This window comes from Eubalaena glacialis, chromosome 19, assembly GCF_028564815.1.
Source record: "Eubalaena glacialis isolate mEubGla1 chromosome 19, mEubGla1.1.hap2.+ XY, whole genome shotgun sequence".
In the NCBI taxonomy this organism is placed as follows: Eukaryota; Metazoa; Chordata; class Mammalia; order Artiodactyla; family Balaenidae; genus Eubalaena; species Eubalaena glacialis.
This window is the reverse complement of record NC_083734.1, coordinates 40,132,625-40,160,394: the sequence shown is the minus strand read 5'-3', so window position 1 is coordinate 40,160,394 and position 27,770 is coordinate 40,132,625. Positions and strand designations below refer to the sequence as shown.

Genomic DNA, 27,770 nt, shown 5'->3' with positions numbered 1-27,770 from the left:
TTGGGGGATTATTTCTCACCTTCTGGGCTCTCCATTCCCCACCCTCCGTTCCTGTGGCCATTGCCCTCATTCTGCTTTCTGCTCAAAGCTTCTCACTTTTGCAGACTTTTTCTCCTAGCTGTAAAATGGGAGGAAAGTTGGAGGAGGAAAACACTAAGGTTCTTTCTTAATCTAACTGCTTTTTCCAAATATGCCTTTCTAAGGAGCAATAACAAACTCTAAAATTATCTCAGGATTCTTTCCCTTACTCAATAAAATTCCCCATTCCCTCAGGGTTGCTGGTTTCAACTAGCTATTTGGTGGAAAACAGTTGACTAAACAAAATATAAAGGGTGAATATTGGATCATGTATTTCATAAAACAATTCTTCCTGGGAGTATTATCCACAAACAAGACTTAAGTACATTCATAAATTAATGACTTAGAATGGTTTGTCCAGCTACCGTCTTTCTTTGTGACCCAGTCAGAAGCACCTCAAACCAAAAATGTCCAAAATGAACTTACTATTTTATTTTAAAAAGCTACTTTCCTGACAGCTACTCACCTGAGTCTGCCCGCTCTCCCCTTGAGAGTGTACTATCACTTAATAAATCCTTGCCTTGCTTTCTCGAGGAAGAAAACAAAAACAAAAAAAAACTACTTTCCTTCCTGAATTAACTCTCTCTCTCTCTCTCTCTTTTTTTTTGGCTACACCAGGCGGCTTGTGGGATGTTAGTTCCCTGACCAGGGATTGAACCTGGGCCCTTGGCAGTGAAAGCTCTATGTCCTGACCACTGGACGGCCAGGGAATTCCCCTGAATTAACTCTCTTGATTGGTGATACCACCATTTACCCATTTGCCCAGACCAGAAACCTGTGGGTCCCTTTCTATCATCCTCTAAATCTACCAAGTTCTGTCCACTGGATTTCTAAAATATTTTTCACACCCATACCATTGCCATTACCTTAACATAAAGGATGGAGAGGCAGGGAGGGAGATTAGGCAGATACAGATGGAATGCGAAGAGCAAGATCTTACTAAGACCAGTTTAAGTGCATGCACCAAGACATTAGGCTGGCAAACCAGACAAAGTTCTTGACCCCTACCCATAGCACTCTACCTCCACCACCACTTTTTAACATATCGGTAGCCTAGCCTGCAGGGCTCCCAAAATGTAGAGAAAATACCTCTGCTCACTATTAAGGTTTAACTTGGAGTTGAAGTTGAGATGGAGAAAGAATATATGGGAAAAGGCCTCACATTTCAGACTGAAAGATTGGTAAGAGGGGGGCAAGGAGAACAGGAATACAGAATAAAACTATCAGACAGGCATCCACATTTTTGGAAGTCCAGGCTTTGTCCCAGAGAGTAGGAGAAGTGTTGAATAAACGAAAATAACATTGAGGGCTCTACCCTCCTCTTATCTGGGGCTCAGGATGATGCTGCCTTGAAGGCCACCCCATGTCAACCTAGGGAACAAGGACCTCAAGTTGGCTGTGTTGTGGACTTGGGTGGTGGGAAGCTCAGAGGTTTAGCTTTCTTTTTTTTTTTAAGTTTTATTTATTTATTATTTATTTATTTAATTTATTTTTGGCTGCATCGCATCTTAGTTGCAGCACCCGGGATCTTCGTTGAGGCATGCAGGATCTTTCACTGCGGCGTGCGGGCTCTTCGTTGTGGTGCATGGGCTTCCCTCTAGTTGTGGTGCGTGGGCTCCAGGGTGCGTGGGTTGTGTAGTTGTGGTGCGCAGGTTCCAGAGCGCGTGGGGTCTGTAGTTTGCAGGAGGGGGGCTCTTGTTGAGGCATGTGAGCGCAGTAGTTGTGGCATGCGGGCTCAGTTGCCCCGCGGCATGTGGGATCCTAGCTCCCTGATCAGGAATCGAACCTGCGTAGCCTGCATTTCAAGGCAGACTCTTTATCACTGAACAACCAGGGAAGTCCCAGAGGTTTAGCTTTCTTAATCTGGCCTGGGAACTTGGGGTGGAGATGGGCGGTAGGCAGCAGGTAGCTCTGAGGTGAGGGCTGCAGAGAAGGCTACCATCATAGCCAGACCTCAGAGACATCTCAGGTAACATCAGAGTCAAAGAAGGCCAAGTTAGATGGGTAGTGATGACAAAAGAATGGACCCTGAGTTCCAGTAGCTCAAAACTTCAATCCATTTTTTTTTTTTTCTGGCTTCACCTCATGGCATGTGGGATCTTAGTTCCTCGACCAGAGATAGAATCTGCGCCCCCTGCAGTGGAAGCACGGATTCTTAACCACTGGACCACCAGGGAAGTCCCTCAAAACTTCAACTTTGAAGGCCAGCTGGATATCTAGAGACTAGGCAAGCAAGGAACATTGCTTAGAGACCAGAAGAAAAGAGCAAAGGTCACTTCATGGATCCAAAGACCCCATTCACCTTTACCTACCTTGATCAAGTGGCTGAAAAAATGCTTCTTCCCTATAATCTAAATACTCTAAAGGGGAGGACCAGGAAGGGGAGAGGTTAGCTGAAAAGGCTCATCATTCTTATCCAAGAGAGACTGCACATGACCTAAAGGTACTGTTTCAATAATCCCTTTAGACCAAGCTTTCCTTTGAACTTGGTCGATTCTGTGAGTGAGGTTTCAGAAAGTAGGCCAGATTAGGTTTAGACAAAACAAATAAATCATTTTTCTCTGCTTATCTGAATCTGTGAGTTAACTCCCAAGTCAATCCTCTGCTGAGATTACCTTCCCCTTGGCAAAATCTTCCAGGAGAACTTCACCTAAATAACCTCCAAACAGAGTTAACTATTCTTTCTTCTTTATCACTGCACTTTATACATATTTAGATTGTTGCACTTGCACAAGACTTATGCTTCCACACCTGCCTCCTTCACTAGACTGCTTGTCTTGGGGGAAAATATTGTGCCTGACTCATCTTGACCTTGGCCTACCACCTTCAACTTGGGTCTTACACAGGACCAGCATCTAATAGGCAACAAGTGCTGGCTGAATTGCACTGAGTTCTTAAAGATGGTGGATTTTAGGTGCAATGTTTTGGGTAATTAAGACCTTCCCCTCAAATCATATACACAAACTAATTGGTATTCAGAAAAATCAGACAGTTTCTTCTCATCTCCATTCCTTTCCCAGCATGACTGTTAAAAAGTATGTCAAAATTAATTTCTAAACTAGAATGGATTGATAGTGTCATCCCCAGTGAAATCTGTTTAAAGACTCTTCTGGAAATGGGCTCTGGGTTTGTCTGATGTTTCCTAAAAATTTAATGTATACCTTTCTCATCTATTTACCTAGGAGACTCAAGTGAGGGGTGATGGGGTAGGTGAACAAAATTCAGGTTTCTTGCTAGTGAGTCTCATTGGATGCTTACTTACTCCAGACAAAGAGGGTCCCCTTGCACTCGACTCTTCTCCCACAAGGACAATGATTTCCTGGATCACCTTACAGATTGTTGAATATTAACCATGTGATATCTTGGAAATGGGATTTTCTGGATGGTTTTTTTTTTTTTTTTAATTTATTTATTTATGGCTGTGTTGGGTCTTCATTTCTGTGCGAGGGCTTTCTCTAGGTGTGGCAAGTGGGGGTCACTCTTCATCGCGGTGCGCGGGCCTTTCACTGTCGTGGCCTCTCTTGTTGCGGAGCACAGGCTCCAGACGCACAGGCTCAGTAGTTGTGGCTCACGGGCCTAGTTGCTCCGTGGCATGTGGGATCTTCCCAGACCAGGGCTCGAACCCATGTCTCCTGCATTAGCAGGCAGATTCTCAACCACTGCGCCACCAGGGAAGCCCTTCTGGATGGTTTTAAATTTCTTTGTGCTTTTCTGTATTTAGCCAATTTTCTATAGTGAGTATACATTTTGTCTATAATTGGGGGGAAAAATCCAACTAACCCACTGTTTTGAAAATATGTCTTTTATTCCCAGAGTGAACTTCAGCTATAAAAAGTATACCGAGGGACTTCCCTGGTGGTACAGTGGCTAAGACTCCACGCTACCAATGCAGGGGGCTCAGGTTTGATCCCTGGTCAGAGAACTAGATCCCACAGGAATGCTGCAACTAAGAGTTCACACACTGCAACTAAAGATCCCACATGCTGTAACTAAGGAGCCCACGAGCCGCAACTAAGACCCGGTGCGGCCAAAATAAATAAATAATAAATAAATAAATATTAAAAAAAAAAGTATACTGAGAGGTGGGTGATGGGCCTTCTTTTCCACTTCTTCCACCAACCCAGGTCAGAAGGAGGTGGAGAGAAAATAGACCTGAACACAAATATGACCAACATACCTTGGTCCCATCTAAAACAGACTCTATAATGGGATTCTTGCTTCAGCCATATGTTCAGCCTCCTCATTTTAGAGGCATTTCTGGTAGTCCGATGTTCTGGATGGGGGGCTGGAGGGTGGGGGAGGGTGCTACAAGGGAATAGGCCTTCTTGCAACTTCAACCTGGACAGATTTAGCCATCTTATTCTGACACCTTAAAAGGCTTTCAAAGGAAAAACTGAGGGCTCAGAAAAGTCCTCTGGCACTTTTCAAGAGCCCTGAATTCCATAGTTGGACTGCCTCACCGAGCACGTTCTAATTTGTAAGGGGTGATAAATCACTTATCATTTTACATTGCCATAGATGGAGGGTTTTGTGCACTAGTAGCCCTATTTTCTCTTCCTCTTCCAGCGACCCACTCTCCCCATGTGGGAAAATGTAGTTTGTGAAACCAGAGAAATTGAGTTACATAGAAACAACTGTAAAAGTTCCAGAAGTCTAGACAAACAACAAGACCAGCAATTTCGCTCTTCCAGTGATTATAGTAATTGAGCTTAGGAAGAAACTCCTCCCTTCCTTCCCTCGTCAGCTCCTCCCCTCTGCTGCTCCCATTAGTGTCCTCACTATTTGTGCAAGGCCAAAGAATCTCTTAAAATGGAATTTCCTTCCTTGTAGGAACCAAAAGTAAACATGTACTCTATTTTTTTTTTTTTTTTGGCAGTGCCGCACAGCACATATGGGATCTTAGTTCCCTGACCAGGGTTTGAATCCATGCCCCCTGCAGTGGAAGCGCAGAGTTTTAACCAATAGACCGCCAGGGAAGTCCCGTAAACATTTACTCTAAATCCACAACATAACCTGTTTTCCTGAATGACTCTTAGTCTTTAACAATAATCTCAGCCCGTGGGGTCAGAGGTGGGTGCTGGAAATTTATCCAGGTGGTTGAGTATAGGAGGTAGTATTGCTGCCTACAATGTTAGGAGTTGACTAAAGGGACTCAGTCTCAAGGCCCTCTCTCCCGTCTTTCACTCCCACCTACAAACCAGAATCATAGGATTTAAGAATTGCAAGAAGTCTTTACAGATTCTGTAACACACCTCTTCATCATACAGATGAAGAAGTTGAGGCTCACAGTCCTTATCACAGTGACTGGTACCCAGTAGGTATTCAGTAACCATTAGCTTTTTTTTGTTTCTGGCCTAAGTTCTTCAAAATGACAAGTCCATACTAAGGGTATAAGGTTCCCAATTTAAAAACTGTTTTCTTTACACTCTATCACACTGAGTTATGTGGTTCTATTGGGTTTACTAAAAGTCATTATAGCCATAAATTTAATTTATAACAGCTTCATTGAGATACAATTCCCATAGCATATAATTCAACTATTTAAAGTGTACAATTCGATGACTTTTAGTATATTCAGAGTTGTTTATCTATCACCATAATCAATTTTAGAACATTTTCATTAGCCCCAAAAGAAACCCATGCCCATTAGCATTCACTCTTATTTTCCCTTGTTCCTCCAGCCAACCCTAGGCAATGATTGATCTTTCATATGTGGTCCTTTGTGACTGGCTTCTTTTACTCAGTATATTTTCCAGGTTCATCCATGTTGTAGTATGTACTACATTTCTTTTTATTGCTGAATAATAAATATTCCTTTATATGCATACACCATATTTTATTTAAGAGTTGATGGATATTTGGCAGAATTTTATTTTAAACAAATGTGATCACTGAGCTAGCAGAAGCTTAAAATCAAGATAAATATGTATCTCATATAGTTCTATCTTGAATTTATACCTAAAGAAGCACACTTACTATGAAGACTTTATTATAATCTCAGACCTGAAAATCAACAGACATTTTTTCTCTAAATTTTCTGATGTGTATGATAATACTGTGCAAAGACAAAGTAAAGCCTTGGCCTAAGTTTTCCTGCTCCTCTGACTCTTAGGAAAATAGAGGCATATACATAGGTAGATTGCCCAAGTAAGCGCCCTCAGGAAGAAAAAAAAGAAGAGAAAAGAAAAGAAAGATTCAGAGTAAGACTCTTCTGGTTTTCAAATGTGAGATTTAGAAAAGAAGGGGCATTTGGGGCGAACCAGCTGATAGGCGAAACTAAGATCCAGACATATACACAAACAATATAAAGGTGACTGTAGGGTGAGGGTGAGAAAGGGGGAGAGTACAGGCCACAAATTCAGTCATGTCTGACCTTGTAAGGCTTAGTATTTTCATTTTTGTCTTTTTATACCTTGGCCCTTGCCCAACCTCCATAATGATTTTGTGGGTCTCCATGGTATTTATGATCCTGGGAGGTAGCTGACTCCTCCAGTGAACCCTTCTTTATCCAAATCTTGCCTTCCCTGGCCCTATTCTTAGAGGAGTTGAGGCCACAGTACTCCTGAGTCACCTACTGTGGAGATAAGGGGCTTTTGGGAGTGTCTTCTGCCCCATTTGCAGAGGCTATGATGCCAAAAGCTCAGCTTCTCTATACATCGGTGCTGAATCAAATCTCGGAGACAGGGTTTTGGGTGAAGTAGAAAAGGATAGTTTTATTACTTTGCCAGGCAAAGGGGGACACAACGGGCTCCTGCCTGGAGAAACTGTGTCCTAACTTGGAGATGATAGTGAGAAGTTTTATAGTAATGTTTCAAAGAGGGCGTGATCAGCTCGTGGACATTCTTCTGATGGGTTGGTGCTGAGCTAAGTAGGAATCAACATCATCAACCTTCAGGTTCCAGCTGGTTTGGGGTCTAAATGCTTGTGGGCAACATACCATCGTTAACTTCTCCCACCTGGAGGAGGTTTCAGTATCTGCAAAACAGCTCAAAGATATTGTTGTGTGTATCCCTTTATGGGTAACCAGGACCTTGCCCCAAGGCTCCACTACTGTTTCTCTTGACTGTTTCTCCCTTGTATTGATGAATCCCCTCCTTTCCCTAATTAACAGCTGCTTGAAACTACCCATTGGAACTCAGGGAAGATCTTGGAGGCTAAATGAAGCCTGTTTCCTGTAATCAAAGAAATGGAGGACATAGAAAGGTTTTTTTGCCCAGGAGCCCCAGAGGGCCCCCCCCTCGGTATCAGCTAGAAGAGAACACCAGGAAGTGATCCTTGACTCAGCCCGCCTGAGGTTTGGGGTGTTGTCATTCCCCACACGTGATTCTCTCCCAGGCAGCTGAGACCTCACGTACTATCGGACTTACTCACCCCAGTGACTCCACCTCTTTCCTCCTCTACTCCCCAACCCCCCATCAGCCTGCCCTGCTTCAAGATTAGAGGAAAGGAGGGTGGCTGGAGCCAGGAAATGCCACTCTCCCAAGTTGGCCAGAGGAAGCAGAGAAACCCGTGTTTGCCAAAGCACAAGATGTGGCGTTCGTTCTACCCTTCTACAGAATGCTTTGCACGGCCTCTGTTTAAGGCTATCCATACTGTCTTTAACCCCCAAATAATTCTATCCTATTCAAGACCACCTTATCACTGAGGCAGACCTTGTCCCAATTAAGGTTGCTTTCCCTTCCCATCTGTTTTCCGCTTCTCTGAGTACGGAATTCTCAATCAGAACTGGTTTGAGTGCCTGATCAGCCTCCTTCCCGTTCTCGCTGCGTGACCTTGAGTGAACCATAACTTCTCCGGGCCTACTTTCCTTGTCTGTGAAACGAAGGCCAAACGTCTACCGCACCAAACATCCTTGTGGTGAGGAACAAATGTGAAAGCCCTCTGTGAGCTGTAAAATGTAATAAAATTTTGGCTATTCTGGACTTCTAGTCACTCTTCCAGAACCCCTCCCTTTCCACTGAGGTTCTCCCTACAAATCGCGCCCGGGGCGGGCACTTCTCACCACCCTCCTCTCGCAGTCTTTCCTATTGGCTTACGCAACGACCTCGCGGCGCCGAGTGTTGACGCCACGCCGCCTCCGCCGGCGAAGGGTGGCGCATTGGTCCCGCCCCCGGCCGCTCCTGGCCTCCCGCGGGGCCCCGCCCTACGGGCCGACGCGGCGCGGATCCCGCCCCGCGGGTGACGTGTGGCGCGCGCGGCTTAGCCGCCCCGGCAGTTGGTGCAGCGGCGGTAGGGCTGGTTGCGCTCGTTTCACCCCTCCCCTCCTCCGTCCCGGGCCCCCACCCAGCCGGGCCCAGCCGCAGCCCCAGCCCCAGCGGCCCGTCCCGTGCGGGCCCTTGTCGTCCCCTCAGCCGGCGACGCCCCGGGCCGGCCGCCCGCCACCATGGAGCTGGAGGACGGTGTGGTGTACCAGGAGGAGCCCGGCGGCTCCGGGGCCGTGATGTCGGAGCGGGTGTCCGGCCTGGCCGGCTCCATCTACCGCGAGTTCGAGCGGCTCATCGGGCGCTACGACGAGGAGGTGGTCAAGGAGCTGATGCCACTGGTGGTGGCCGTGCTGGAGAACCTGGACTCGGTGTTCGCGCAGGACCAGGAGCACCAGGTGGAGCTGGAGCTGCTGCGGGACGACAACGAGCAGCTCATCACCCAGTATGAGCGAGAGAAGGCGCTGCGCAAGCACGCCGAGGAGGTGAGGGCCGGCCGGCTGGGAGTGCGAGGGCCCGGCCCGAGGGCGGGCCGGGGGCCGGGGGTCGCGGTCCGTCTCAGGATGGGAGGCGCGTCGGCCTCCTGGAGGCAGGCCTGAGGCCGAGGCCAGCCGGACCGAGCCCGGCGGCCGCGAGGTCCCGGGACCCCCGGCCGGCGTTGGACGCCCAGGCAGGCTAGTGAGTGTCCAGGAGAAGAGAGTGAGATGGGGGAAGCAAGGCCCGGGGAGGAAGCCACAGCCTGGCCTGAGGGCACCTGGGATTGGCTGAGAGCGGAGATTTTAGGGTGTCTGCTTGCCTCTTGTAGTTTAGGGAAGTTTCCGACCACCGTGGGATAGTCAGATGGCGGTTCAAACTTTTACCACGGGCGGGGTGGGGGGGCGCATTTAAACACTACTGCCCTGGATATGTAACTTCCGCTGGTTCCAGCACCTTTCCTGGGGGTTGCTGCTTTGGGAAGTTAGAGATCTCCCTCTTTCGGCCAGTTTCTTGTTGACGTTTTAACCCTATTGAAAAAGAGGTTTTATTTTATGTTTTAAGTGCCTTGGTTGACACTTTGTCAACAGTTAGATGTTGTATAACAATACTCTGTAAATATGGAGAGTATGCGATTTTATTTTATTGGTATCCCACATCAAAGCTTTCTTCCTTGTCAGGTGGTAACCTTGGACAGTTCCCTTTAAAAACCCTTTGTTTATTTATAAAGAGGACGGGAACGGGGTGAGGGGCAGGTTGAGGAGGTGTGGGTGACAGTTGGCAAGCCTTTTCAAAGACCACAGTTTACAGGTGCTCTTGGCCAGCTTTTAACTTTAGTGCCTCAGCAGTGTGACCTCGGTGCCCTAACCTTGAGTCTGTGAACCTTTTGCAGCTCTGGAGTGCAAGTGATGGGTCTTTGACTTCTTGAGACAGTAGAGGATTTTAGCTTTCAGGATGTGTAGGCATTATTTCTGTGGAACTTATCTAATACAGGTGAAGTGTCCTATTCATCTTTGTTTCTTGAGCATCTAGCAAACCTGGTTAAATATATGGTGATTGAAGGAAGCTAAATAACTAATTATTGAAGGAACGACATGTTGTATTTCAAAAATACTTGAAAAGTTTTTTTTCTTTTTTAAAATTTATTTATTTATTTATTTATTTTGGCTGTGTTGGGTGTTCGTTGCTTCACGAGGGCTTTCCCTAGTTGTGGTGAGTCGGGGCTACTCTTCATTGTGGTGCGCGGGGTTCTCATTGCTGTGGCTTCTTTTGTTGCGGGGCACGGGCTTTAGGCGCGCGGGCTTCAGTAGTTGTGGCAAGCAGGGTCAGTAGTTGTGGCTCGCGGGCTCTAGAGTGCAGGCTCACTAGTTGTGGTGCGCAGGCTCACTAGCTGTGGCACACAGGCTTAGTTGCTCTGCGGCATGTGGGATCTTCCTCGATCAGGGCTCGAACCCGTGTCCCCTGCATTGGCAGGCGGATTCTTAACCACCGCGCCACCAGGGAAGCCCCAGTACTTGAAAAGTGTTAAGGATGTGCAGCTCATTTCCTAAGACTAAGTAGTACCACCATTTAAACTTTTTGTCACTTACACCTTTGTACCAGGTCTTTCTTTTTTAAAATAAATTTATTTATTTATTTATTTATTTAGGGCCGCGTTGGTTCTTTGTTGCTGCGTGCGCGGGCTTTCTCTAGTTGCAGCGAGTGGGGACTAGTCTTTGTTGCGGTGCGCGGGCTTATCATTGCGGTGGCTTATCATTGCGGTGGCTTCTCGATGCAGAGCAGGGCTCTAGGTGTGCAGGCTTCAGTAGTTGTGGTGCACGGGCTCAGTAGTTGTGGCTTGCGGGCTCTAGAGCACAGGCTCAGTAGTTGTGGCACACGAGCTTAGTTGTTCCGTGGCATGTGGGATCTTCCTGGACCAGGGATTGGACCCGTGTCCCCTGCATTGGCAGGTGGATTCTTAACCACTGTGCCACCGGCGAAGTCCCTGTTTTTTTTTTTTTTCCTTAAGCTTGACTGTATGATGATTTTTAGTTCTGATTTTGTGATCCATTTGTCTCAAAGGAATGCTATTGAATTTGCCAAACAAAATTGACTTTATTTCAAGAGTATTTCCAAGTATATAGGGAAGGAAGGGTTGAAAAAGAAAATCTAAGGATGGAATCAAAATTTCCACTGGTTTGTTAGCTGTTTACGGAACTGTTTATGGAACGGAGGTTATGTAGTACTACTCCTGAGATGACTTGCCATGTCTTCATGCTCAGACAGGTCCTTGCCATTGTGTGGATGTAAATGGAAAGACTGTGGAATTAACCAAATATACACACAGGTGAGGAACAGGCCCAGCATGACCTGTTACTGCAGATAAAAGAAATTACTCCTTTCAGCCTTAAACTCCTGTCAGTCCGTGTAAACATAGGCAAAATGCCAGGGTCGCACGTGCCCAGAAAACCATCTGCCACAGGTTGCAGAATCAGAAAATAAAACTAAGCTGCTAGACTCTGGATTGTATATTAATTTCTTAAGTAAATGACTTAAAAAAAATAGATTATCCAATGACTTTCTTTGTAATTTATGCTTTTTCAAATATGTCTATAAATTTTCTATAATGAAACCTTTGGGCAGAGGGCCATGATCTGAGAATACAGAACATTGATGTAATGCTAGATGAGCCAACTTCCAGACCACAAATGTAAAACCATCTTGTTGTCAGTTTTCATGTAAGATCATAAATCAAGTTTTACCCAAGTACTCAGAAATTCAGTCTTAGTCCAATATGCAGAAATGATTCTGTGTTTAATTTTCTTTGAGTGTTTGTGGCCTTTAATACGAAGACTATTTCCATAAACAGGCTGGTATTACAGCAAAAATGCCTCAGGGTATTTACAGCAAGAATATTTGAAAGTATGGAAATTGACCATCACCAGAGAGAGTTAAGTAAATTCTGAGCACCTTTGTGGAAATTTAGGAGGATATGTAAATAACGAGGATGTTTTAGGAGGTATGAAGTGCTTTAATCTCTTGCTTGCAGGAATTCTCAACAAGGAATCAGGAAGTTAATCTTTATTATAATGGTACTAAATTTGAATACCTTCTGTCTTTTTAATTGCTTATTTGAATTTGCTGTGTGGAGTTAGCCTGATGGTTTTGAGTCTATAAAAACAATCTGAAGGAGGGCTGATTTTAGATAGATTTGTAACCAGCTTCAAATGCTAATCAAGAAATCTATCATTTTATAGCTCTCACCATTCTCCCCTTTGGGCTCCCTGCTCCAGCCATGTATATTTTTTCCATTCTTTAACCAAGTCCTGTCTGATGCCTTTGCCCATGCTGTTTCCTTGGCCTAGAGTGCTTTTCCCTCAGAGCTTCACCCTGGCTAGCTCCTCACTTTTGGCTCAGCTTAAATTTCACTTCTTCTGCTAGACTTTTCCTGTCTACTCTATCCAGAGTAAGCCTTGTGAATCTATGAACAATTTACCTGTAAATCAATAATTTAAAAAAAATCTGGAGAGGGAATTTCTTGGCGGTCCAGTGGTTAGGACTCGGTGCTTTCACTGCTGGAGCCCGGCTTCAACACCTGGTTGGGGAACTAATCCCACAAGCCGAGTGGTGCGGACAAAAAAAAAAAAATCTGGAGAAAGATGTTATTCTTGGGGAAGAATATGTTAGTGTTTTTTATGTTTTTGTTTGTGTAAGTTCTGATTCTTTTAAAATAGACATGATTTGTTTTGAGTAATTAAAAAAAAAAGAAAACTTCCCTGAAGTAGGCAAATGAATTAAAGAACTTTTTTTTGTAGGAATTTAGTTTTTAAAAATTAAAAAAAAAATTTTATTGACATACAGTTGATCTACAATGTGTTAGTTTCAGATGTACAGCAAAGTGATTCAGTTATACATAGGGAATTTAGTTTCAAAGTGAGAGTTTATTTAGCATGATTGGGTGGAGGGAGATTGCACATAAAAATGAAGATGTACCCTCTTCATTCTCCGTGAATGGTAGAAGCATATATGAAGAGAGAATATCTTTGCTGGGAAGAAGATGTTGTGATTATGTGATTTTATGACTGCTTTTCTGTGGCTTTTTGTCTGAAAAAGACTGGGGTGATTAAGTGCAGAGATGAGAGATATTACTGAGAATATTCTAATTAACTTTTCCCCAGTGAATCACCACTTAAAGAAGTAACAAAATGGATGTTTTATATTAAGACTTTAATCAGGTTGTTTTCTTTGGAAGTCTATGAACATGGGAGTGAGTGATAAGATTTGTGGGCAGGAAAGCAGGCATTGATACTGATTTTTAAAAATCGATGTTATAGTTCTCACTGATTCATAAAAATATTTTAATCAAAAGTTAAGGAAATTAATTTTGATTTGTTTGCAAAATAATTTACAATGAAAGTTCACTTCTTTAATAAACACTTAAAAAGGAATATTTGAAGTCTTTTCAATTTAGTTTTATGATTTTTTTTATCAAGACAGGAGTGAAGAGTAATTTTGAATACTTCAGCTTATATTTGTTGATGGTGGCTATTGAGGACTTAGTATGCTAAAAGTGGAAATTCCCTATTTGCTTCAACATTAAGTTTATTTTGTGTCTTTAGCACAGTTGTTATTTAAATTGGTAATTATGATGTTTATTCAGATTTTTAGCCTTAATTCTATTACTCTAGTGTCAAAAGAAATTTAATTCGCTATTAAGTAGATTATGGGGATTCCCTGGTGGTCCAGTGGTTACAAGTCTGAGCTTCCACTGCAGGGGTCATGGGTTCCATCCCTGTTCAGGAAACTAAGTGGAGCAGTAGGGGAAAAGTAGTTTGTTTATATGCACAGATGATCTGTTAGTAGGTCCATTAGTTGTTAACATTTGACATAAAGTTTTCAAACACTTTTAAAAAGTGAAGTCTCTCTGTGGCACCTGTTCAGTGCTTTTTTTTTTTTTTTAACATTTATTTAGGCCGTGCCGGGTCTTTGTTGCGGCACATGGGATATTCATTGCAGCTTGTGGGATCTTTAGTTGCAGCATGCAGGATCTTTTTTTAGTTGCGGCACGCAGGCTCATAGTTGCAACATGCATATGGGGTCTAGTTTCCTGACCAGGGATCGAACCGTGGCCCCCTTCATTGGGAGCGTGGAGTCTTACCCACTGGACCCCAGGGAAGTCCTTGCATTTGTTTTAAATAGGCTAACTTGATTTTTTCTTCTGTGAAAATTTCACTTTATATATTTGCCACCATATTTTTTTCCTTGAAACCAGTATCTTGTGGTATCTTCAGGGAATTAAAGATTTTTGCTCCAAGGATTGACTGAGGTGCTGACTTCATTTCTCTCTTGGTTCAGTTAGAGCAAGGGTCAGCAGCTTTTCAGAATGTTATGTTACCTCTTAATTTCTAAGTTTTAGAATGCTCAAAATACACTTTAGTGCTTTATTGATCTCTGTATGCCCAAATTATTTTGTATATAAAATGAGTACATTTTAAAATACACTTAAAAAAATACCATTGTTTTTTCTTGCAGAACTATTTGAAATAAGCTTCACACTGCCCCTAGTCAGAGTAGATATGTCCTTGCGTCTAGTCAATCCCTACTTCCAGGCACTTTCTGAAATGAACAGTGTATTTGTTCTCTAGGGGAATGTGTGTACATTGGTGGGAGGGGGTGTGTGTGTTACCTTGTGAAATGGTAATCAGTTAGTTAACCATTGTTTAGCTATTAAGACAGATCTTACCCTTTACCTTTAGAGATTTCTGAATTTAAGTATCTAACTGAGATACATTATATGTCCTTGGGATGGTGACATTCACATTTTACTTATTTAAAATCACAAAAGAGACTATCAAAATGGGTAAGGTACCAAGATGGATTAGTAGAGTAAGAACTACTCACTAGATTACTGTGGTATAAGCCATCGGTCACTGATCCAATTCGGTGCCTATGTTTGGTACGTAAGTTTCTTGGACTCCTTAGCTTACCTTTAACTACACACTGCATACTTAAATCACATGGAACCTTTTGGTTCCCAGGAGAGCTAGTATTAGACTGTAGCCAAATACCTGTTCTTTTGTTCCCTTGACCAATGGTTGAGTTGTTTTAAAAACACCTTTTTTTTTTTTTTTTTTGCCCTGCTCAGCACTCATAATGAGTATAGATGTTACCTAAGTAAATTACTAGGTTGAGATAAGAAATATCAGCATAGACCCAACTTAAAAATGTATGCAATGTGTTTATTCAAAAAGCTGACATTTAGAAATATATGTGTGTAGGGCTTCCCTGGTGGCGCAGTGGTTAAGAATCCGCCTGTCAGTGCAGGGGACACGGGTTCGATCCCTGGTCCGGGGAGATCCCACATGCCGCGGAACAACTAAGCCTGTGTGCCACAGCTGCTGAGCATGCGCTCTAGAGCCCGCGAGCCACAACTACTGAGCCTGCGTGCCACAACTACTGAAGCCTGCATGCCTAGAGCTGGCACTCTGCAACAAGAGAAGCCACCACAATGAGAAGCCCGCGCACTGCACCGAAGAGTAGCCCCTGCTCGCCGCAACTAGAGAAAGCCCGCACACAGCAATGAAGACCCAATGCAGCCAAAAATAAATAAATAAATATATTTATATATATATAAAAAAAAAGAAATATATGTGTGTAAATTCTATACATTTTGAAGTTTTGGCCAGTGATATTTTGTTATTAGCTTTAATACAAGTCTGTGGAATTCACTTAAGAATTCTGGTGTCTACATACAGACTGAAAGTGAGGGGATGGAAAAAGATATTCCATGCAAATGGAAATCAAAAGAAAGCTGGAGTAGCAATACTCATATCAGACAAAATAGACTTCAAAATAAAGAATGTTACAAGAGACATGGAAGGACACTTCATAATAATCAAAGGATCAATCCAAGAAGAAGATATAACAATTGTAAATATATATGCACCCAACATAGGAGCACCTCAGTATATAAGGCAAATGCTAACAGCAATAAAAGGAGAAATCGACAGAAACACAATAATAGTGGGGGACTTTAATACCCCAGTCTCATCAATGGACAGATCATCCAGACAGAAAATCAATAAGGAAACACAGGCCTTTAATGACACATTAGATCAGATGGTCTTAGCAGCCGAATACACTTTCTCCTCAAGTGCATACAGAATGTTCTCCAGGATAGATCACATCTTGGGCCACAAATCAAGCCTCGGTAAATTTAAGAAAATTGAAATTATATCAAGCATCTTTTCTGACCACACGCTATGAGATTAGAAATCAAATACAGGAGGGACTTCCCTGGTGGTCCAGTGGTTAAGACTCTGCATTTCCAATGCAGGGGGCGCGGGTTCCATCCCTGGTCGGGGAAACTAAGATCCCACGTGCCGCATGACACGGCCAAAAGAAAAGAAGAAAAGAAAATCAGTTACAGGAAAAAAACTGTTAAAAACACAAACACATGGAGGCTAAGCAATATGTTACTAAGCAACCAGTGGATCACTGAAGAAATCAAAGAGGAAATAAGAAAAAAATACCTACAGACAAATGATAATGAAAACACAGTGGTCCAAAACCTCTGGGACGCAGCAAAAGCAGTTCTAAGAGGGAAGTTTATAGCAGTACAATCTTACCTGAGGAAACAAGAAAAATCTCAAATAAACAACCTAACCTTACACCTAAAGCAACTAGAGAAAGAGGAACAAACAGAACCCAAAGTTAGTAGAAGGAAATAAATCGTAAAGATTAGAACAGAAATAAATGAAATAGAGACGAAGAAAACAATAGCAAAGGTCAATGAAACTAAAAGCTGGTTCTTTGAGAAGATAAACAAAATTGGTAAACCTTTAGCCAGACTCATCAAGAAAAAAAGGGGACAGGGCTCAAATCAATAAAATTAGAAATGAAAGAGGAGAAGTTAAAACTGACACAAAGGAAATACAAGGGATCATAAGAGACTACAACAAGCAACTATCATGCCAATAAAATGGACAACCTAGAAGAAATGGACAAATTCTTAGAAAAGCACAACCTTCCAAGACTGAACTTGGAAGAAATAGAAAATGTCAACAGACCATGCATAAGTACTGAAATTGAAACAGTGGTTAAAAGACTTCCAACAAACAAAAGTCCAGGACCAGATGGCTTCACAGGGGAGTTCTAGCAATCTTTTAGGGAAGAGTTAACAACTACCCTTCTGAAACTCTTCCAGAAAATTGCAGAGGAAGGAATACTCCCAAGCTCATTCTATGAGGCCACCATCAGCCTGATACCAAAACCAGAGAAGATATCACACACACATAAAAATTACAGGCCAATATCACTGATGAACATAGATGCAGAAATCCTCAACAAAATACTAGCAAACCAAATTCAACAATACATTAAAAGGATCATCCACCATGATCAAGTGAGATTGATGCCAGGGATGCAAGGATTCTTCAGTATCCACAAATCAATCAGTGTGATATACCAGATTAACAAAGTGAAGAATAAAAAGCATATGATCATCTTAATTGATGCAGAAAAAGCTTTTGATAAAATCCAACACCCATGATAAAAGCTCTCCAGAAAGTGGGAATAGAGGGAACTTACTTCAACATAATAAAGGCTGTATATGACAAACCCACAGCTAACATCATTCTGCACTGTGAAAAGCTGAAATCATTCCCTCTAAGATTGGGAAACAATCCTATTTACCATCACATCAAAAAGAATGACAGGTTTTGGTAACTACAGATGTGATGGGAATAGGGAAAAATAAAGTATGGATAAAAATGGGTCCAGGAATCGGGAAGCTGTGGTTTCTCAAGTAGCTGCTTTAGTCATTAAAGCCTAAATGTCCATTCTCTCAATCACACGTCTGAATTTCTAAAGTAGCAGTATTTTGATTCATCCCTCTTGTTAAGTGTGCTGATAGGATCGTCCCTTCAAAACCACAGACCCAAGGGCCAGGTTTTGGGCAGGGAGGCTCTTGCCTACCAGACCTGTGGAGACATCCCACCGCCCCCTCCACTGCCTTGCAGGGTAGGGTGTAGTAACATCAGACCAGACATCAGGACAGTAAATCCCAGGGTTTGCTTAAGGGGTGGTATGGTGATCTCAGTTGGTTTACACTTCTAATAGAAGCCCATGTAATCTAAAATAAAACTGCCTATATCAAGTCGAAAAAAAAAAAAAAGAATATAATACCTAGGAATAACCCTACTTAAGGAGACAAAAGACCTCTACTCTGAAAACTATAAGGCACTGATGAAAGAAATCAGAGATGACACAAGCAGATGGAAGGATATACCGTGTTCTTGGGTTGGAAGAATCAGTATTGTCAAAAGGACTATATTTCCCAAGACAATCTGCAGATTCAATGCAATCCCTATCAAATTACCAATGGCATTTTTCACAGAACTAGAACAAAAAATTCTAAAATTTATATGGAAACAAAAAAGACCCTGAATAGCCAAAGCAATTCTGAGAAAGAAAAGTGGAGCTGGAGGAATCAGGGTCCCTGACTTCAGACTGTACTACAAAGCTTACAGTAATCAAAACAGTATGGTACTGGCGCAAAAACAGAAAAATAGATCAGTGGAACAGGATAGAAAGCCTAGAAATAAACACATGCACCTATGGTCAATTAATCTATGACAAAGGAGGCAAGAATATACAATGGAGAAAAGGCAGTCTTTTCAATAAATGGTGCTGGGAAAACTAGACAGCTACACGTAAAAATATGAAATTAGAACACTCTGTAACACCATACACAAAAATAAGCTTGAAATGGATCAAAGACCTAAATGTAAGGCTGGACAGTATAAAACTCTTAGAGGAAAACATAGGCAGAACACTCTTTGACATAAATCACAGCAATATCTTTTTTGATCCACCTCCTTGAGTAATGAAAATAAAAACAAAAATAAACAAATGGGACCTAGTTAAACTTAAAAGCTTCTACGCAGCAGAAGAAACCATAAACAAAACGAAAAGACAACCCACAGAATGGGAGAAAATACTTGCAAACAAAGTGACCGACTAGGCTTGCTACGACAGTCAAAAAATGCAGAAGATCTAAATAGACAGTTCTCCAAAGAAGACGTACAGATGGCCAAAAAACACATGAAAAGATACTCAACATCACTAATTATCAGAGAAGTGCAAATCAAAACTACAATGAGGTAACACCTCACAGCAGTCAGAATGGCCTTCATCAAAAATCTACAAACAATAAATGCTGGAGAGGGTGTGGAGAAAAGGGTACCCTCCTACACTGTTGGTGGGAATATAAATTGGTACAACCACAATGGAGAACAGTATGGACGTTCCTTAAAAAACTAAAAATAGAACTACCATATGATCTAGCAATCCCACTCCTGGGCATATATCTGGAGAAAACCATAATCTGAAAGGATACATGCACCCCCACATTCATTGCAACACTGTTTACAATAGCCAAGACATGGAAGCAACCTAAATGTACATCAACAGAGGGATGGGCAGAGAATATATGGTACATATATTCAGTGGAATATTAGCCTATAAAAAGAATGAAATAATGCTGTTTGCAGCAACATGGATGGATCTAGAGATTATCATACTAAGTGAGGTAAGTCAGACGGAGAAAGACAAATATATGATATTGTTTAAATGTGGAATCTAAAAAATGGTATAAATGAACTTATGTACAAAGCAGAAATAGAGTCACAGATGTAGAAAACAAACTTATGGTTACCGGGGGGGAAATGGGGGAAGTGATAAATTGGGAGATTGGGATTGGCATATACACACTACTATATATAAAATAGATAACTAATAAGGACTTACTGTATAGCACAGGAAATACTCTCTAATGACCTATATGAGAAAAGAATCTAAAAAAGAGTGGATATATGTATATGTACAACTGATTCACTTTGCTGTACAGCAGAAACTAGCACATTTTCAATCAACTATACTCCAATAAAAATTAAAAGAAAAAATAATAAACAGTACATTTCAAGGGAAGAAAAAAAGAATTTTCGTGTCTAGTAGTTTGGCATAGTTCTGCTGAAAACGTTTGAACTGAGCCATGGGAATTTACATGTTAATACAATAGAGAAGTTTCTAAGTTGAGGATTTAGAATTATTATTGGGAACTTTAAAAATACTGTTTTTATTTTTTAAGAGGAAGGTGGTGAATTAAAATTTTTGAGTACCTGCTCTGTATCATGTACTCTGCTACATAATTTATTTTATTATTATTATTTATTTATTTTGTGGCTGCGTTGGTTCTTCGTTGCTGCGTGCAGGCTTTCTCTAGTTGTGGCGAGCAGGGGCTACTCTTCGTTGCAGTGCACGGGCTTCTCATTGCGGTGGCTTCTCTTGTTGTGGAGCACGGGCTGTAGGCACATGGGCTCAGTAGTTGTGGTGCATGGGCTCAGTAGTTGTGGCTCGTGGGCTCAGTAGTTGCGGCGCACCGGCCCTAGAGTGGGCAGGCCTCAGTAGTTGCGGCGTGTGGGCTCAGTAGTTGTGGTGCATGTGCTTCAGTAGTTGTGGTTCATGGGCTCAGTAGTTGTGGTGCATGGGCTCAGTAGTTGTGGCTCGCGGGCTCTAGAGCGCAAGCTCAGTAGTTGTGGCGTACGGGCTTAGTTGCTCCGTGGCATATGGGATCTTCCTGGACCAGGGATCGAACCCATGTCCCTTGCATTGGTGGGTGGATTCTTAACCACTGCGCCACCAGGGAGTTCCCCCCCTTTTATTTTTGAGGTCAGTAAACTTTTTCAGTAACCCACCCCCAGCTTTTTATTAGGAAAATTTTCAAAAATACAGAAAAATGAAAAGTATGTTTATTATCTATATATTTGTTACCTGGATTCAGTAGTTCTTTTATTTATCTACCTACACACCACATACATATGACAAAATATATACATACCTACGCATATTTTTAAATTGCTGAACCATTTCAAAGTAAATTGCAGATGTTATGACACATCACCCTTCAGTACTTAAAGTACTTATCCTAAAAATGAAAGCATTGTACCATATAACCACAATTTTATTTACATAGGAGAACATTTTCTAATATCTAATATTCCATTTGAATTAATGTTTAGGAACAGAGTACATGTCAGTTATAGAGGTAAGTTAATATTTTTATAGTGAACTAATGTCACTCACCTGGAAGGAAGAAATGATTGTGGTTTAGCTACTTTTCTGTAAGAAATTTAAATCTGAGATTTATAAAACAATTAAAATTGGTTAAAAGTTTTTGTTTAAGATTATAGTATAAAAATACCATGGATTATTTTTCCCCTTTGAAACTTAGAGATGCAGAAATTGAGAAACTACCCTACATTTAATGTTTTCTCTGGTAACTTTTTTTACCTTGTTTCTGACTGCTTACCTGCTCCACTAGGATTTATAGAGCCTGAGGAGAATTTTTTCCTTGTAATTTGAGGTCCTGCTGATTGGATTCTCCACAGGGGATGGGTCTAGGATTTTTGTGATTCTGGATTCTCTTATTGTCCTTTAAAATGTATTTTCACTTGCTCTTCCTGCAGGTATTTTTTAATGGCTGGGCAGAAACTCCATGATCTTCTAGTTCTTTCCTATCCCGTTCCCATAGGTAGATAAACAGGAGACATGAATAATCAGAAAGAACAAATATATATTGAGCCAGGCACTGTTCTAGACTCTGAGAATGTGGCCACAAACAGATCAGACAAGTAAGGTAGCCCTTGCTTTCTTAGAGTTTATATTGTAATAAAGAATAAACCAGTTAATTACAGATTGTAATAGGTGTTACACGGGAAATAAAAAAGGTGAGGTGATACAGAGTAAAGAGGCAGGCACTTTAGATGGAACAAGCAAGTTTATAAAAGGGAAGCTGTCCATGCAGGAAATAATTCATCTCATTATTTAGATATGAAGAGTAATTATTTAGATATGAAACTTTAGGTATAATAGATTTTCTCCTACTCATATTCTTTTTTTTTTCATTTTTATTTTTATTTTATTAGTTATTTATTTACTTTTGGCTGCATTGGGTCTTCGTTGCTGCATGCAGGCTTTCTCTAGTTGTGGCGAGCAGGAGCTACTTTTTGTTGTGGTGCATGGGCTTCTCTTTGCGGTGGCTTCTCTTGCTGTGGAGCACAGGCTCTAGGTGCACGGGCTTCAGTATTTGTGGCTTGCAGGCTCTAGAGCGCAAGCTCAGTAGTTATGGTGCATGGGCTTAGTTGCTCTGTGGCGTGTGGGATCTTCCCAGACCAGGGATTGAACCCGTGCCTCCTGCATCGGCGGGCAGATTCTTTTTTTTTTTTATTTCATTTTTTGTGGGTAATTCTTTTTTTTTGTTTTTTTAATTATTTTTGGCTGCGTTGGGTCTTTGTTGCTGCGTGTGGGCTTTCTCTAGTTGCAGCGAACGGGGGCTACTCTTCGTAGCAATGCGTGGGCTTCTCATTGTGGTGGCTTCTCTTGTTGTGGAGCACGGGCTCTAGGCACACAGGCTTCAGTAGTTGCAGCATGCAGGCTCAGTAGTTGCAGCACACAGGCCATAGAGCATGCGGGCTTCAGTAGTTGCAATGCGTGGGCTCCGTAGTTGTAGCTCACGGGCTCTAGAGTGCAGGCTCAGTAGTTGTGGTGCACAGGGTTAGTTGCACTGCGGCCTGTGGGATCTTCCTGGACCAGGGATCAAACCCGTGTCCCCTGCACTGGCAGGCAGATTCTTAACCACTGTGCCACCAGGGAAGTCCCAGCCTACTCATATTCTTAAAAATTCACAAAAGTGATGGGAATTCCGAGGTGATCCAGTAGTTAGAACTATGTGCTTTCACTGCTGAGGCGCGGTTTCAATGCATGGTCGGGGAACTAAAGTCCCGCAAGCCGCATGGCGCGGCCAAAAAAAAAAACAAGTAAGAAAATTCACAAAAGTGAATAACGCTCATAAATGCATTTCTTCTATTTTCTGTCTTACGCGTTCTCATACTTGACTTCTCAGCAACATTTGACTCTTTTGCTCGCTCTTTCTTTAAGAAACATTATATTTTGGTTCTCTGACTTTGAAATCTCTTGATTTTCCTCTTACTTATCTGACCACTCTGTGGATTCTAGGTCACATTAGCTTTGGTGTTCCTTGGTGCTCTTTCTAAGATCCTCGTAAGTTCTCACTCTGCACACTGCGTCGCTCATGTTATCCATTCTGATCAGTTCAATTTACCATTTGTTGAGTATTCCAAAATGTATATCTCATTCATTCATTTAACAGATATTTATTGAGTGCCCACTGTGTGCCTGGTACTGTGTCTGTTGGGGATACAGTGGTGAGTAAAACAGACAAGATTCTTCCCTCACGGAGCTGACAGGCTATTAAGAACAGCCTGTTAAGGCTAGATCTCTCCCTGGGGTTTCAGATCCATATTACTGTTGTTTATTGGACATGAATGTCTCCCGACATGTCCAAAACTGAACTTAACTTCCAAGCTTTCTCATCCTCTGTTCCCAATCTTCGTGAGGGATACCACTATATACCTAGCCAGATACCAGGTCACCATTCTTAGCTGTTCTCTCTCCTTCATCCCCATTGCTGCCTTCTTTTGTTTTCAACTTTTAAATGTATCTGGAATCTCTTTAGTTTTTTTCAAATCTATTTTTACTACTCTGAAGAGCTGGAACTTCTTTCATTCACACTGAATACCAGGTCTGGCACATAGGAAGTAACCATTGAAAATTTCTTTCTTTCTTTCTTTTTTTAAAAAATTAATTAATTAATTAATTTATTTTTGACTGCATTGGGTCTTCGTTGCTACGCGCGGGCTTTCTCTAGTTGCGGCGAGCAGGGGCTACTCTTCATTGTGATGCGTGGGCTTCTCATTGTGGTGGCTTCTGTTGTTGCAGAGCACGGGGTCTAGGCCCTCGGGCTTCAGTAGTTGTGGCTTGCAGGCTCTAGAGTGCAGGCTCAGTAGTTGGGGCCCATGGGCTTAGTTGCTCCACGGCATGTGGGATCCTCCCGGACCAGGGCTTGAACCCGTGTCCCCTGCACTGGCAGGTGGATTCCTAACCACTGCGCCACCAGCGAAGTCCCATTGAAAATTTCTGAATAAATGATTGTACAACTGAAACTGTCCTATAACTGATCTGTCTGCTTCCCGTACTGCCAAGCTATAAACTGTCCACCACACTGTACCCGGATCTCTCCAAAATGGCAGATCATTTCCACACTTAAAAGCCTTTAGGGGCTTCCCCGGTGGCGCAGTGGTTGAGAATCTGCCTGCCAATGCAGGGGACACGGGTTCGAGCCCTGGTCTGGGAAGATCCCACATGCCGCGGAGCAACTAGGCCCGTGAGCCACAACTACTGAGCTTGCGCGTCTGGAGCTTGTGCTCCGCAACAAGAGAGGCCGCGACAGTGAGAGGCCCGCGCACCGCGATGAAGAGTGGCCCCCGCTCGCCGCAACTAGAGAAAGCCCTCACACAGAAACGAAGACCCAACACAGCCAAAAATAAATAAATAAATAAAAAAGTCAGAATGTATTAAAAAAAAAAAAGCCTTTAGTGGCTCTGTCTAAAGTTCTTGAAATGACTAAAGTTTCTAACGTACAGGGCCTTGTAATCTGGCTGCTCCTTATTTTACCAGTCTAATCTTTTCCTTTTAGAACCATACTGAACACCTTGAGTTTGTTATGCAAAAGGCATTTTCTCCAGGCGTTCTTGAAAGCTGCCTCTTTGCTTGGCACTCTCTTTCTCTTCTATTGCCTGGCTACCATTATTCATCTTTCAAGTTTCAATTCAGGAATGCCTTTTATGACACCCAAGTTTGTATTGTACCCATTTTATGTCTTCCCACAATGTACTGTCCTTCTCCTCTCATAGTACTTCCAGTGTTTTACCTAACTAACCTATTGCTTTAATTCCCCCACTAAACTACTGGGATGCAGTAGGTATTAGATATTTGTTGGTTGGTTGGATGGTGGATAGATAAGTATGCTAAAGGTCAAATTGCAAAGCCTAGCTGTTTAAAATTCTCTTTTGTGCATTCAAATTATTGTCCTTACTGTTGGAGCCAAATTATGCTAAATAAAACTTCCAAAAAGTTCCAAAAAGTTCTTCAGTAAGTCCTTTGACTTAGGCATATACAGAAAAAGTGACTTCTCCTGAGTATAGTTATTACAGACACTTTACCTGCATTGTCCTATACATAGTAGATAGTCTAGAAATATTTAGGCATTTAAAAAATTGAAATATTAAGATCATTGGAACTATTGTCAGAGTATTGTAGAGATTACTTCTGCATTAGCAAAGGTTGGCCTAGGTGATGTTAAAAGTCATGTTAGCACCATGATTCTCTGGTTGTCTTTTTTTCCTTTTGGCTCTGCTACGCGGCTTGTAGGATCTTACTTCACCAACCAGGGATCGAACCCATGCCCCCTGCAGTAGAAGCACAGAGTCCTAACCACTGGACTGCCAGGAAATTCCCTCTCTGATTTTTTTTTTTTTTTTCCCTTACAGCAAGAAATTTGGAGATAGGGAGTGATGGCATCAAAGTCCAGGCCAAGACTCTGAGACCTCTTGTAATGTACTTCATGGTTAAAAAGTAGTTTTCAGAACTCTGGACATCAAGTCTGCTTTCAAGAGAAAAAGAGGGGAGAAGAAGTGGTGTCAACCACATCTGTTCTCTCTTCGTCTGCTTAGGCTGCTATAACAAAAATACCATAGTTTAAGTGGCTTTAACAACAAATATTTATTTCCAACTGTTCTGGAAGCTGGGAAGTCCAAGGTCATCGTGCTGGCAGATTTGGTATCTGATGAGGACCCACTTCCTGGCGGTATTCTCACTGTGTCCTCACATGACAGAAGGCTCTGATTGTTTTTTAATTTATTTCAGCCACAAATATTTATTTCTAAGTTACTGATTGAGAAATAATTTCTTCTATCTGAATAAACTTGCCACAGAAATGACAGTTAAGTGCCAAAACTTAATTTTTAATTTTTACTTAGAACTTTTGATAGACATTTCTAATTAGGATACAGTAATAGTACCCTATAGTAACAAATAAAATGGTTAGTAAAACAACATTGATATTTTTTTTTTTTTCCAACATTGATATTTTTGAAGACAAGTTTATTCTGAAGAATAGTGAACATTTATCTCTTAGGCATTGAGATCTATATTGATTAAAAGCATCTTCTAGGCTAATATGGTATAAATAAACTTTCTAATTTTAATTATCAGATACTCAATTTAAATTTTCTTTCAGTTATTTTGTTGCCCTTGCCTCATTTTTTGGTTACTGCTGCCTATTCAAAAACAAATACCTTTTAAAAAGTTAAACAGGTTGCACAGAATTGTGGAATCAAATAAATAGGCTTTTGTAAAACCAGAAAAGTAACTTTTTAAAAAGACTAGTGTTTGTCTTTGGTTCTACTGTGAAAATAGTCTACTTGTACTTGTTTGCTGTGATTTGATTTGGGAAACATTTGACAGAAATTACCCACTCATCTGTTGCTTTGCTTAGCAAGTACTGTATGTACAAGATGCTAAAAGCCTAAGTCAACCTGCGGGACACTTCACAGAGACAGGGTGACATTTAACTGCGTTATGTGTCACTGAGTCAAAGTATGGGAGGTTTGAAAGTGTGTGATGTATTCAGAGAACTACAAAACATAACATTTATTTTTTTGATATATTTAAGTAGTAAATACTAGTTATCCATATGTTCTTTAAAAAATACACACGTTCTTCTGTGTATTTACATAGGTGAGTGACAAGAACTGAGGTTGAATAGCTAATCAGGGGTCAGAAAGTAAAGGACTGTGCCGTCAAGTTTGGCTTTTTTTTTCCGGCCGTGCCGTGTGGCCCATGGGATCTTAGTTCCCCGACCAGGGATCGAACCTGTGCCCCCTGCATTGGAAGCTCAGAGTCTTAACTACTGGGCTGCCAGGGAAGTCCCTGCATTTGTTTTAAATAGGCTAACATGATTTTTTCTTCTGTGAAAATTTCACTTTATATAGTTGCCACCATGGTTTTTTTCCTTAAATTTTTTTTATTGTGGTAAAATATACGTAAAAAATTTTGCCGTTTTAACAGGTTTTTTAAAAGATTTTGGATGTGAACCATTTTTAAAGTCTTTATTGAGTTTGTTACAATATTGCTTCTGTTTTATGTTTTGCTTTTTGGCCCCGAGGCATGTGGGATCTTAGGTCACCAACCAGGGATTGAACCCGCACCCCCTGCATTGGAAGGTGAAGTCTTAACCACTGGACCGCCAGGGAAGTCCCCCGTTTTAACAATTTTTAAGTGTATAATTAAGTGGTATTAAGTACATTCACATTGTTGTGCAACCTCACCACCCTCCATCTCCAGAACTTTTTCATCATCCAAATTGAAGCTCCATACCCATGAAACAATAACTCCAGTTTCCTCCTTCTCCTACCCCCTGGAAACTACCATTCTGTTTCTGTCTGAATGAATTTGACTATCCTAGGAACCTCATATAAATGGAATCATATAATATTTGCCCTTTTAAGTTTGACCTGTTTCACTTAGCATGTTTTTAGAGCTCATCCATTTTGTAGCATGTATCATAATTTCATTCCTTTTTAAGGATGAATAATTTTACATTATGTGTATATAGAAGTCTCTTATTAGATATACGATTTACAAATATTTTCTCCCATTCTGTGGGTTGTCTTTTTACTTTCTCTTTTTGTTTGTTTGTTTGTTTAAATTTATTAATTTATTTATTTGGCTGTGCCAGGTCTTAGTTGTGGCATGTGGGATCTTCGTTGCGGCATGCAGGATCTTTAGTTGTGGCACAGGGAATCTTTAGTTGTGGCATATGGGATCTTTAGTTGTGGCATGCGATCTCTTAGTTGCAGCATGCGGGAACTAGTTCCCTGACCAGGGATCAAACCCAGGCCCCCTGCACTGGGAGCAGGACAAATTCTTGGAAAGGTACAACTCTCCAAGACTGAACCAGGAAGAATTAGAAAATATTAAAAGACCAATCACAGGTAATGAATTTGAAACTGTAATTAAAAATCTCCAACAAACAAAAGTCCAGGACCGGATGGCTTC

The 27,770-nt window shown here is 41.7% G+C and overlaps 1 protein-coding gene across 2 annotated transcripts in view; it reads left to right on the top strand.

The window, feature by feature from the left end:
* Positions 1 to 8,245: 8,245 nt before the first annotated feature.
* SPAG9 (sperm associated antigen 9) overlaps positions 8,246 to 27,770 on the top strand; it is a 155,891-nt gene continuing 136,366 nt past the window's right edge. For both annotated transcript variants that reach the window (XM_061176596.1, XM_061176595.1), the window contains exon 1: positions 8,246 to 8,764. In XM_061176596.1, coding sequence (XP_061032579.1) covers positions 8,462 to 8,764 — 303 coding nt within the window. In that variant the 5' untranslated portion in view covers positions 8,246 to 8,461. The remainder of the gene's footprint in view (positions 8,765 to 27,770) is intronic.